This window comes from Pelodiscus sinensis, chromosome 4, assembly GCF_052426305.1.
Source record: "Pelodiscus sinensis isolate ZL-2025 chromosome 4, ASM5242630v1, whole genome shotgun sequence".
Lineage (NCBI taxonomy): Eukaryota > Metazoa > Chordata > Testudines > Trionychidae > Pelodiscus > Pelodiscus sinensis.
Genome location: NC_143055.1, coordinates 58150288 through 58164193, shown reverse-complemented (window position 1 = coordinate 58164193; position 13906 = coordinate 58150288). Strand labels below are relative to the sequence as shown.

General features: G+C 40.8%; 1 protein-coding gene across 5 annotated transcripts in view; it reads right to left on the bottom strand.

The window, feature by feature from the left end:
• Window positions 1-4382: 4382 nt before the first annotated feature.
• FAT1 (FAT atypical cadherin 1) overlaps window positions 4383-13906 on the bottom strand; it is a 168038-nt gene continuing 158514 nt past the window's right edge. For 3 of the 5 annotated variants that reach the window (XM_006128452.5, XM_006128448.3, XM_075930342.2), the window contains exons 27-29: window positions 12232-12291; window positions 6867-6902; window positions 4383-5842 (exon numbers count right to left, since the gene is read on the bottom strand). In XM_006128452.5, coding sequence (XP_006128514.3) covers window positions 5217-5842; window positions 6867-6902; window positions 12232-12291 — 722 coding nt within the window. In that variant the 3' untranslated portion in view covers window positions 4383-5216. The remainder of the gene's footprint in view (window positions 5843-6866; window positions 6903-12231; window positions 12292-13906) is intronic. The other 2 variants (XM_089777886.1, XM_089777887.1) reach the window with 2 other exon arrangements.

Here is a 13906-nt window from a genome sequence, read left to right as displayed (position 1 = left end):
GAATGCCTACATTTGCATCCCTAGTTAGAACTAGGGTGCAAGTGTAGACATACCCAGATTTTCAATGGTATTTAGGTGTTGAAAGATGCAAACAGGTTCCTACTGGGATATATAAAAGCCCTTAAGTGCTTAACTCCCAAGCTGTGTCTAGACTGGCAAGTTTTTCCGCAAAATCATCTGCTTTTGCGGAAAAACTTGCCAGCTGTCTACACTGGCCGCTTGAATTTCCGCAAAAGCACTGACGATCTCATGTAAGATTGTCAGTGCTTTTGCGGAAATACTATGCTGCTCCCGTTCGGGCAAAAGTCTTTTTCCGAAAAACTTTTGCGTAAAAGAGCCAGTGTAGACAGCAGAGATTTGTTTTCCACAAAGAAGCCCCTATCGCAAAAATGGCGATCGGGGCTTTTTTGCGGAAAAGTGCGTCTAGATTGGCCATGGACGCTTTTCCGCAAAAAGTGCTTTTGCGGAAAAGCATCCTGCCAATGTAGATGCGCTTTTCCGAAAATGCTTTTAACGGAAAACTTTTCCGTTAAAAGCATTTCCGGAATATCATGCCAGTGTAGATGTAGCCCCACTGATTTCATATACTCCAATGGGCCAAAGGCACCCAGGTGCTTTTGAAAATTCCACTAGGCTCCTATTGAGAAATGTAGGCATTTACCATTATTAATATTCTGTTGCTGTGAAATAATTTTATTCAGGAAAGTATTTAAAAAGACTTCTGCAGTAGCTCATTCTTTGATCTGTCTGTATGTACAGCAAGCTACTAATAAGAGAGATGAGCTCTTATTGATCAACCTCCTCTCAGCTTGAAAACTCATTGAAATTTCACCTGTGAGAAAGAACAAGTGAAAGCCACACTACTGTGCAAACAAACTGAAGGGAGTTCCACCCAGAGCACATTTAATCCCTCCCAACTATAACAAACATAACATCAAGAGGGAAAAATAGTACATATGGTATGCAATTTTTTCTTAGTGTTTATTTTAATGTATTATACACACTGGAAAGAGAAGTCTCACAGGCATTCCCCATGTGCCATCCAATCTTTGATTGAAGTGGGGTCCTGCTAAATAATGATTTCCTAATTAATTAGTTTTCCTTTGGATTTAACTGAAAGCTCCATCTCCGTCTTGGGGCACTTTTACATCAATTAAAATGCACAGCTAAAAAAGCAGAACTCTCATGATGGAAATGCATCATCCACCGCCCATGCAGAAACGAAAAAATAGTCACGTACAATGCCAAAATACCTGACCTTTTACTCATGAACCCAGCGCCCAACCCAAATGCCCAAGAAACAATCACTGCAACATGCCTTGAAAGTACCATGTCACTACCACTCACCCTCTAGTCCAAACACTTTGTCTGATATCTTAAGGCTCGGTGTCAACACATAGACACAAGCGTGCAAAACTTAAATGAGGGCACTTTCCTGGCTTTTACACATTTAACTTTGCAACCTCAGCATTCTTTAATGTAGATTGAGTATGGTGTTTATATAATGTCATTTCCCCAATTCTTTTTGTGAAGCCATTTTTGGAGCAATAATAATGCTTGGGGCAGGGCCAAAGTAAAAACCCCACAGCCTACTTTGGGGCTTCTCTAGACTCAGAGTGGAAAGAGCAGGTTATACAAGCCAGCAGGACTCCACATCCTTACCACAATCTACAGTATATCATACTGTCTGTTTTGAACAGTTGGGATTGGCAGGAATGAAATTCTCTCCCTCGACTGCTGGGGACAAGGAGATAAGGACAGCCATAGACCTCCCCATAAACAGGGCTAAATGAAAAGGCACAATTTAGACCACTTTGATTCATATTTTAAGTTAGTGTAGCTCATATGAAAAGAAATATAAACCCTACCACACATCCCTCATCTTATAAGTGCACAAAACTAACTGTTAACATTCCTTACAGTGCATCTGAGACCATTCAGGAAAAACTGGTGCCTTTTAGTGCATCATTTTAAAGTTACTGCAGCAACTACAGAGCCATGGTGCATTCCCTTTTTTTGAACGGTGTGGTTCCATAGTGGCATTCAGATTACTCACCCATTTCTGAGCATTGGCAGACCAAGATAATGCCAGATAGAAAGGAAACATCAATTCAGTGTTCTAAAAGGGTTACAAGTTTCACCAGATTGTTTTTTATTCCTCATGATATGCACTCTGTTTTTAATACAACAAAAGGTCTGGCAGCACTTTATAGACTAACAAAACATGTAGATAGTATCATGAGCTTTCGTGGGCACAGCCCACTTCTTCAGATGACCGGAGTTATGAGTTTAGGATGTGCAGACCCAAAATAAATAGGGGAGAAGAGGGAAGGAAGCTCTTTTTCCTTCCCCCCTCTTTCTTCTTTTGTTGTTAAGTTTATCCTATATAGACTAACCTGGCTACCCCCTGAAGCTTCTTTTTTGAATGATGATAAATTTGGTCAGAACCATTACACTCAAAGCAGGCAATAGATTCCAGCATTCATGAGAAGGCAGCATGTAATGAATTTCTTCTCTATGGTTAAACAGAGGACTAATGCTTCACCCACACAAATAATGTTACAGCATATCATTTTCTCTGCCCTTGATCTCCCCATCCTTTAAATAGGGGTTCTCAAATTTCCATGCATCAAGACCCCCTTTTGACTCCATGACCCTAGGATGGGGGACCAAAGCCTGAGCTTGCTTGAGCCCCCCCATCTTGGATTGGGCAGGGGAGGCCAACACCTAAACCCCAGGACTTCAGCCCCAAATGGGGAGCCTGTAACATGACTCTTGCTGCCCAGGGTTGAAGTCTTTGGGCTTTGCTTTGGCCCTGGATGGTGGGCTCAAGATTTGACCAAGGGTATGCAAATCTAATGCCATCCCTAGCAATTCCATTAAAACAGGGTCATGATCCACTTTGGGGCCCTAACCCACAGTTTGAGAACCATTGCTTTAAATTAATGATTAGCACAATGCTCTTTTGTCAATAAAAGACAATTGGGGGTGGAACATTTTCTACTGATTTCATTCATTTTTCTACTACTGTCCTTTTTTCCACAAACAATAATTGAAAAGCTGTCTCAACATTTACAGTTTTCTTCAGAGATTAAAAAGCTTGACTGAGGTTTTCCCAGTTTGGTTGATTTTGATATAAACTTAATTTCTGTTAAAGGCACAAAGCCTTTGATTAAAAACATACTCCCATGTTTATACCAACCCTTTGATCTAGCTCACCATTTTTGTTCTGCTTCAGTTGCTTAAGAAAATGTCAGGCTGGCATATTAGACTGTCATCTCTTCCTTCTATTGGGTCACACCAATTAGGAAGCTGCTTTAGTCCGTGCAGAAGTAATGTTTTCCTCACATTGACAGAGGCCCACGCTGGTGTAACTTTCAAAGTTGAATCTTACAGAGAACCAACCACTATGCAATCCTGAGAAAAAATGGCACTGGCTTTACCAGTGAGGGACTGACCCAAAATACTGGGTTTATTAAAGATTGCACCAGCAACCTTCCCAATCAGCTCTTTGACACAAGATTTATTAACCACTCTAAGCCATTTAATAAACAGATGATTTTATTAACGAAGTCCTTTGAAGTAATTGTTCTAGTCTCATGGTAAGAGATGTAAAGAAAAAAGGCCAACTGATTCAACATCTCTGTCCTTCATTTATCTTAATTCCAGTCTCCAGCCTTTTCACTATATCATTAAAAAAAAAATCTATTGTTTACGTTAGAGCCACTCACTGTCAAATTTATATCTAAGAATTTAGGTATGCAGGGCCAGATTGCAACATTTAGCTACCAGGCTCATGTTGACAAAGGTAATGCACTGTAGTGTCAGAAGAATTGCTCACTGGTGCACAGGGAACAACATTGAAACTTCGAATAGTGGAAGTGAGTAGGGAACAAAAAAAAAAAAAAAAACCCACACACCAAAAAGTTGATGCACTCTTTGGAAAACACTTGTAAGAAGTTGTATGCATGATACAGGCAAAAACTGCTTCAGAAAAATAATTATGAATATTACAAAACTTTTTATATGTATTTTACTGTTGTTTCAAATGCTTCACAATTTAGGTAGTTGGTAATTTAATTAATTCAAATAAATTTTTAAAAGAAAGTGTGAAATAGTGAGAAGGCTATTTAAGTTTTGTATGCATCTTTATTCATACTAGCCAGATTTATTAAAAATAAAACAAAAACATTAAATAGTCACACACTGTCATCTAGTGGGCACCTAACACAGTTGCAGTTTGATTTTTAAAAAGGGAAAAAAAGGGGTTGCTTGGAGCAAACACTATAGAGCACAAAGTAAATACAGATTTTAAAAACGCAGCACTGAATGCCTTGTCTCCTTTGTATAATACATAACAGATACACAGAGGAAAGCTAAAGTATTTTATTAATAATTTATTGTCAGTAAGAAAGCCTGGCTAATGGTAGTTTTCAGTAAAAACCTTTACAAGACCATTGCATCACAAATATACAGACACTATAAAAACTGTGTCGTGGTGGTGTTGGTTCTATACAGGTATGCAGAGGTCTCCAACACACTTTCCAAGAAGGGAAAAATGTTTACAGTTCTAAAATACAGCAACCCATTTAAGACATTTCCATATATCTGACCCAGAAAATATCAGATCTCGTCTAACCTATGTACAGCTGGAATTGCATATATATGCTGAAATTCTTATAATGAAATGCCAAAACTCAGTGGGGGAAAAAAATACATACAGTGAAGCCCCAATAATAAAAGTCAGGGTGCTAGTTTAATGACACACTAACACCACTAGATTCAGTGGAAAACAAATTCACAAAATATCTACAAAATCGAGTTAAAACTATTAAAATCAAAACTGTACATAAAATTTACATAAAAGACTGGAGAAAATTAATTTGCATCAGAACTATATAAATACATGAATCATGCTAACATGGTGAAATGGTATATGGGTTTTTTGTAATTTTTTTTAAACAACAGACAAAGTAAGTACAAAAAACACTTTTAGAAATGGCACAGCCAATGGAAACCTTTAATCTGTCCATACAGTAAGTAGGTCAGGAAATGGAAATAGGCTAATATGTTGAAATGAGCTGCATGATCCAGTGCAGCCATGCCAGTTTTAGCTCACTAAACAAAAGCGTTCAAGCACTGCTGCCAAGAATAAAAAGCTCTTCAAGAATCCTTAAAGTTCAGTAAAGCCTAGGCACTTTTGTTGAGTGAGTGTGTCAGACTTCTGTATGTTGTTTGGAATCAAGTGAAGGAATTGTCACATCTTCAAAGTGGCCATCATCTCCACTCTCATAGTCACTCATCATTACCTCAGATCCCATTTCACAGCATGCTGACACATCGGAACATGAAGCCGTGGAAGCGTACACAGACAGGGACATGTTGTCTATAGGGGGTGCTTCAAAGTCTCTATTGTACCCTAAAGTATAAGGAGCATAAGGTTCTCTGTAATTACTGTTGACTCCACTGGTTGTGTTCTGAGGTTCTGACATATCTGCTGGGTAATGATGGGGAAGGTATTGATTAAGGTTGAACCTCTGCCTGCTTCTTGTAGAAGAACCTAAGCTTCCCACGGCTGGCATGTCTCTAGGTGGCTGTATTGATTCAAACTGGTCACTGTATTCTGGTGGTAACGGCGGGAGCTCATCGGGAGCAGGAAAGTCATCTGGTGGAGGTGGAAAATCACTTTCTATGTCATAGCCTCCAGGATAGTAATCTGTATCAATGGCATTTGGGTCTGTGTAAAGAGGAGCTGGTTCTTCAACCACCTCATAATTCGGGTACTCCTGGATACCGGGAAGTTGAACACCTGGCATCCAGTCTGATGTATCCCAGTGGTAACCTGTAATGTGAAGTATTTTTTAAAAAAAAGAGTATTAGTATCTTGCTCTCAAAATATACTTGTAGTGGAAAACACTGTACTGAAGAAATCATGACCACTAGTAATTAGGACATAACGTATGTTAATTATTTTTGGAGCAATCTGCTCCCGGTTTCACAAAGACATTTAATACAAAACAACTTTATAGTATGCTAAGCATTAAATAATTTATTCTTTTGTCCACATTTAGAATTTTAATATTTTGGACATATCTCTCTAAAAAGTGGAAGTGGCTGCAGTTCATCTATGGGATGGGCTGACACACACAATGGTATACAATCATTCTTTTGGTTAAAAAAACAAAACAAAACAAAACAAAACAAAAAAACACCCACCAAAACAGCCTCCCTGGTGAACCTAAATTCCCACGGATCAGTATTTTTTATTTACTTATTACACTGATATCAGTAGCATTTCTTCCTATTAATATGTATTTAGAAAATATAATCTATGCATTTCCAACTAAGAGTAGTAATCTATGCTTGGTAAAGTTTACAGAATGTTTAAAGTAACTTTACCATTTTAATTATTCCATTAATTACTGTCCTTCAACTCTACCACTACTTCAATAACGGAGTCCTGCATATAATTATTAAACATATTTGTAAAACCTTTTTTTAATCTCTATTAGTAAAGACATTTGCATTCACACAAAAACAATCACAAGATTAAATATATCATGCATAAATAACGGAACTGTTTGTAAGCTTTTTTTTCTGAGTAAGTATAAACAGCTCCTTTGGAGACTGGAAGCCAAGCTAGTATCGGTGATGGAATACATCACTCAGTTTAAAGCCTTTCTACTTTTAAGATAGGCACTAGAAAGGGAAAAATGTTACAGGATCTAAATAAGATGCATAGTCTAGCAAATAAATAGTAATTACTGCAAAGAAATACACAGCACACTGAAGGTGAGTCAGTATTAAAACCAAATATGAACAAACAGTTAAGTGAACATCAATGAACGACTGCATGCAGAAGTCACCTCTTGAATTGCTGAGGTCAGGAACAGCAAAAGACTCTTTAGATGGCAAAATGAGAAGAAAAAGGAGAAAACACTTGAATTAGGAATCAAATAGGTGAATGTGAAGACATACAAATGATGTAAACTGTGTGCTGCTTCTAGTGGACATGCTATATGCTCCCTTACTTTTCAATATTGTAATATTAGGGAAGGGCAAATACGCCATAAAGGGTACATCTACACTGCAAAGACTCTGTGACTGGCCTATACCAGCTAACTTGGGCCCGTGGCGCTCAGACAAAGGGGCTATTTAATTGCTTTGCGTTGTTGGTGTTTGGACTCTGACTGTACACCAAGCTCTGGAGCCCAGTTTAAGGCCTTAGAACTAAGGCTCTAGCCAGAGCCCACATGTCTACAATGCAATTAAACAGCCACTTAAGCCCAAGTCCCCTAAGCCTGAGTCAGGTGGCATAGACAAGCTGCAGATTTGTAATTGCAATGTAGACATACCCTGTGAAGCCAATATAATGGGTATTGTTGGGGCAACAGATAGAGATGTAAAATCCTGTTTAAAATGTTTATATGTTTAATTGGTTAACTGTCCTGCTATATCGTGCCCTGCGTGGGAGGCAGCTGGTGTAGCCCCTCCCACCTGCAGTGGGCCCAGCCAGGCAGGGCCCGCTGCAAAGCAGGTGGGAAGGCTGCTCTGGCCTGGATGGGCTGGAGCACCCCCCTACCTGTTACACGGTGAGCCCAGCCAGGCTTGAGTACCCGCCGCCTGTTGCACAGCACTGTAAGGGTGATGCTTATGGGGTAACTGGTTACGCATTTGCATCCCTAGTCATAGAGGTAAAAATTTGCTTCCTGTTCTGCTGACTCTACAAGGGCTGGAGCCTACCTTAGAGAAATGAATTATGAGAACTTGGGGAAAGAGAATGTGAATACAAATTTAGAGACTTCTCGAGATGCTGTTCAGCAAATGCAAAAAATAAGTCATCGCTTAGGCAAAATTCCCACTAAAAGTATGCTTCAGGATTTGTCACTGATTAAGAGTGGTAGGATTTTGCCTGATGATTGGTTCTTTGTTCCACGTGGTTTTACATATACCATTTTTCTTCCTATAAACAGAGCTCTGGGTTTTATTTTTTTCAACATAAGTCTACCGCTAAACAGAGAAGATGTTTAGCAAAGCTTTTGATATGGTCTCCAACAATATTCTTGCCAGCAAGTTAAGGAAGTATGGATTGGATAAATGGACTGTAAGGTGGCGGGAAAGCTGGCTAGATTGTCGGGTTCAACGGATAATGATCAATGACTCAATGTCTGGCTGATGGTTTCAAATGGAGAGCCCGAAGGATCGGTTCAAGGTACAGTTTTGTTCAACCTTTATTAATGACCTGGTTGAGGGGATGAATTGCACCTTTAGCAAGTCTGTAAATGACACTAAGCTAGGGGGAGAGGTAGATACGTTGGAGGGGAGGGATAGGGTCCAGAGTGACCTAGACAAATGGGAGGATTGGGCCAAAAGAAAGCTGATGAGGTTCAACAAGGACAAGTACAGAGTTCTGTTCTTGGGACGAAAGAATCCCAAGCACTGTTACAGGCTTGGAACCCACTGGCTAAGTAGCAGTTCAGCAGAAAAGGACCTGGGGGTTACAGTGGATGAGAAGTTGGATAGGAGTCAACAATGTGCCCTTGTAGCTAAGAAGGCTAATGGAATATTAGGTTGCATTAGGAGGAGCATTTCCAACAGATCTAGAGAAGTGATTATTCTCCTTTATTCGGCATTGGTGAGGTCACATCTGGAGTATCATGTCTAGTTCTGGGCCCCCCACTACAGAAAGGATGTGGATGCATTGGAGAGGGTCCAGCGGAGGGCAACCAAAATGATTAGGGGGCTGGAGCACATGACCTACGAGGAGAGGCTGAGGGATTTGGACTTGTTTAGTCCTCAGAAGAGAAGAGTGAGGGGGGATTTGATAGCAGCCTTTAACTATCTGAAGGGAGTCTCCAAAGAGGATGGAGAGAGGCTGTTCTCAGTAGTGACAGATGGCAGAACAAGGAGCAATGGTCTCAAGTTATAGTGGGAAAGGGCTAGGTTGTATATTAGGAAAAACTATTTCACTAGGAGGTTGACGCACTGGAATGGGTTACCTAGGGAGGTGGTGGAATCTCCATCCCTAGAGGTTTTTAAGTCCCAGCTTGACAAAACCCTGGCTGGGTTGATTTAGTTGGGGTTGGTCCTGCTTTGGGCAGGGGGCTGGACTCGAGGACTCTTCCAGCCCTAGGATTCTATGATGTTCATTTAATCATTTGATATTTTACCTGGGTGGTTTAAAAACAACCCAGGTAAAGTATCAAATGATTAATAATGAAAATCTGAGTCTCTGAAACATTGTTATAAAGACATGGTGTCCAACACTAGCCACATGTGGCTATTTGGCTGGTTGAATATGGCAGTACCTAAGTTTTTATAGGGTTAATAAGTCAAATGTCAGCCACAGCAACATTAAACAATTCTACATTTTGAGGTGGCTTTAGATTGATAAATCCTTTCTAGGAAAGTATAAAACATCCTATCTAATTAAGGCTTATGAAATATTCAGAGGGGCAGGAATACAGTTTTTTTTCTCAGTAGCTGATTCCTGAGGCTATTTCAGCCCAATGCCTGAATCAACCTCTAAAGATCCATTAACAGGATGGAAAGAAACAGATTATTTGCATTGCACTGGAACTTATGGCCTCTCCCCTCCTCTGGCCTGATGAAGGGAATGGGCTTGGACTAGGATTCCATGCAGTGTACAAGGTATGCACTCCTGCATGGACTCAATTATCCAGTCTCTACTCTGACTATGCCTCTCACACACTACAAATACTTAGGTGTCGTAGGTAGTGGAATCTCTGCAGCCACATAGCAAGGACCTGGCAACTGACCCACAGTCAATATTTTGAGCACACTGTTTTATACGGAAAGCAGTCTTTGTGTTATAGATTCTCAGTAGACCAAAGAGTGAGACACAAACATTTGCAAATGAGTGCATCTCCTAGGGTATGTCTACACTACAAAGTTAATTCGAACTAACGGACGTTAGTTCAAATTAACTTTGATAGGTGCTACACTAGCGCTCCGCTAGTTCGAACTTAATTTGAACTAGCGGAGCGCTTAGTTCGAACTAGGAAAACCTCATTTTACGAGGATTAAGCCTAGTTCGAACTAGCTAGTTCGAACTAAGGGGTGTGTAGCCCCTTAATTCAAACTAGTGGGAGGCTAGCCCTCCCCAGGTTTCCCTGGTGGCCACTCTGGCCAACACCAGGGAAAGTCGTCTGCCCCCCTCCCGGCCCCAGACCCCTTAAAGGGGCATGGTCTGGCTACGGTGCCCGTGCCAGGTGCAAGCCTGCCAGCTCCCAGCCAGCAGACCCTGCACCTGGCACGGATCGAGCCACCCACCCGATGCCCCCCAGCTCTCCCCCTCTTCCCGGGACTAGGCTGGCGGCTCCCGGGAGCTTGCCCGGGACCACAAGAGGCGGGCATCTGCCTGGGCTAGTGCAGACATCGTGGACCTTGTCCACGATCTCTGTACTAGGCACAGGAAAGTGGCCGTCTAGGGCAGGAGAGCTGCCAGCCTGGCCACCCAGGAGCAGGTGTGCAAGAGAATCAAGGGGGTCCACTGAGACCCCCGACCCTGAGCTTACAATAGCCGTCCTGGGTCAGACCAAAGGTCCATCTAGCACAGTAGCCTGTCTGCCGACAGCGGCCGACCCTAGGGACCCTGGAGGGGATGGACCGAAGACAGTGACCAAGCCATTTGTCTCGTGCCATCCCTCTCCAGCCTTCCACAAACCTTGGGCAGGGACACCACTCCTACCCCCTGGCTAATAGCACTCCATGGACCCAACCTCCATGACTTGATCTCACTTCCCTTTAAACTCTGTTCTAGTTGTAGCCTTCACAGCCTCCTGCAGCAAGGAGTTCCACAGGTTGACTCTTTGCTTTGTGAAGAAGAACTTTCTGTTTGAAGCACACGTATCAGATTTTTTTTTCTCTTTTGGACCTAAGGTGGAAATAGCCGCTCAGATATCCCCTAAGTATAGCTGTTCACAACACTTTTCCCTTTGTAGCAAAAATGGTGATTCTGCTCCAAAGTCTGTGAGGCTCTAATATATTAAGTGCATTTGCTACAAAGGAGAACAAATGGCCTTGCTTCAGACTCACAATAGGGAGGTTAATATGTGTTTGATCAACTAAATGACTACTTGATTAAATTTCCATCGACTAGTAAATTAGTTGTTAAGGGGCGGGGAATCTAACCCCGCTGTATCTCTGCCTTATAAATTTATTAAGAGCTGTGAGTCTCTTAATACATTTAAAAGGCTGAAGAGCGGTGGGGGAGACCAGGCACAAGCTGGGAATCAGCTGTCTCGGCTCGCACCTGGGTCCCCCGCCCCCATGCTTCAGACTTTTAGATGTATTAAGAGTCAGGTGGCTCTTAATACATTTAAAAAGCAGAGGTGCGGCATGTGGAACTGGGCATGAGCCAGAAATCAGCTGATTTCTGGCTCACACCTGGTCCCCCTGCTACGCCTCTGCCTTTGCTGTTGCCCACAGAGACAGTGCTGGTGGGAACTGGCTTTTAAGCTGGCTCCTCCCAGCACTGCTCCTGCTCTTCCCTTGCTTCTTGCCTCTGGGAGAAGCAACTAGTTGAGTCACTACTCAGCTATCCGAAATGCTTATGTTGATCGGATAGTCGACTAGTTGTCACTTACATCCCTAACTCACAATGATTCAGTGCCCTGTAAAGTTTACTACAGTCACACTTGTGACAGGTGACACTGGCATCTCCAAAGCAATTTTAAGTTTTGTAAAATAGATACATCAAGATCGAGGATGAGAATAGGGGCTACACACTAACCCTGATCTGAAGACCTCTGATGTCAATGGATTGATTCTCATGGACTTAAAAGGGTTCTGAATCAAGCCCATTGAACCTAAGGCAGGAAAACGCTAATGGGAATGTACACTTAGTGCAGTGTGTGCCAACTCTCCCACTGTCCACATGCTACTCTAGCAGCGAGAGTCTCATGGGCCTTGTGCAACAAGACAATTAAGGACTAGGACTGTGCTTGACCTGCTGCACAGGCATTTGTGGAAAGGAAGCACCTCCAAAAAGCAAGCCATATTTTGTTAGGCGCATAAGCCCTCACATTTGAAAGCCTGTCCACACATTTTATATCTCGGTACAGAAAATATAAACACCACACAGGAAAACAGACACTGTTTTCTGATCAGTAAACAACATGTCACAATTTACCATCTACTTTACTACAAGACAAAAACATGCAATATTCTGCCAAAGCAGTAAATAAAGAAGTGAAAACACATATATACCTTCTTTTTCCACCGAGTCAACAACAGCATTGACAAGGTGTATTACAGTCACTATGGAAGCTTGTAAATGGTATGGAAGGAGCAAATTAAAACAAACCTATAGTTAGTATCAATGTAAACAGCACATATGTATTTAAAGACATAATACAATAAATATTCAGTCTTGTATTACTTTAAACAAATAATATATTAAATATGTATAGTGTTTAATTTATTCTTCTGTATAATGGCAACTTTATAACATAACCAGTCCTGAAACCTCAATAATTTATGACAAAGTTCCTTTGGTCAGGTGATACTTTCTGAAGTGTTTTGGTCGCAAATGTCTTTAGCTGTGGTGTTATGCTAGAAAGTTTATAAAAAATGGATTCGTCTAAAGAACACCAATGGGTGAAAGTAAAGGTATTAAACAAGACCTCCCATAATATTATATATTCCACTTTAAAACCAAAGTTGTTGTGGAACCATTCAAGGGAATGAGACCTAAAAATTTTAGTGAGGATATAAGAGAGAATGAATAAGGAAAATACCAAGCATTTACATAGTTACCTGTGAAACGTGTTTTTATATTAGCAAGCTGCACTGGTAAGTTAAGTGGTCTTGTGAACAGCTGAATTTCAAAGACCTTTGCGCTTGCATTGCCAAATCAGTGTCACAATACTGTACTAGTCTTCTTGAAACAAAATCAATGTGAATGAAAATAAAAGATTCCTAGACCACTTATGTGTGTGCTTTCTGTCTAGCGAGGGGAAAAGAAACAGGGGAAAAAAGAAGTACTTTTGCAAATTCAGATTCTACCCTCACACGCACATTACACAAACCTTCTAGAAGGGATTAACAGTTTTATGTACGTATCTGAGGGAATATCTGGTTTCATGAACCCCTTTTGACCCAATGTCCAGCAGAAGAGCTGAGTGCCATTCTCTAGCAACTAAAATGGCATGAAAAAAGCACTAATGGGACGCTAAAGCGGCACCTTTTGGGATAAGGTATTAAAAGGAATCTCTTGTTCTGAACTTAAAATTGATATCCAGCCCTTTTAAAACGGAGTGGGGTGGAAAGAAGACTGGCTGACTATTAGCCAAAACTGTTCTAAATTACGGTCAAAACTTGCCATTACTTCAAGTCTAGAACTGCCACTGAAGCCAAGGGGAGTTTTGTGTACCTCAGCTAAAGGGATCAAAGGTTAATATCACCCCACAACTACATTTTCACTGTCTTCACTGTTCTATGTAGAATATTACTTGATATATGGTACCTCTCACATCTGTCTTAAAAAAGTTTAAAAAAATATATAGCTGCTTATATATGTCTGAGCATTTTACCAACATACTTGGTATCATTTTACTTAGACTAGCTCTTGTATACAGCACTAATACACATGTAACTTCACACTAATAAAAAGACATCATTCTACTTTGGTGAGAAGTAGAACTTTGTTCCTAAGTAATTAAGGAAGTTCAAGATGATACATAAACACACATCTTAACTCAATAATTTTGGATTTATCAACACAGACAAATCTACGATTCGTTTAGAAAAAGGTATTCAATCATTTTCCTTAACCTTGAAAACTTTGTAAACAAAAATGATGTGTTCATAAACAGGCAATAAGTGCCTGTAATTAGAATGAAAATAAAATTAAGTGAAAGCTTCCCAATTAGTAAAAAAGCAA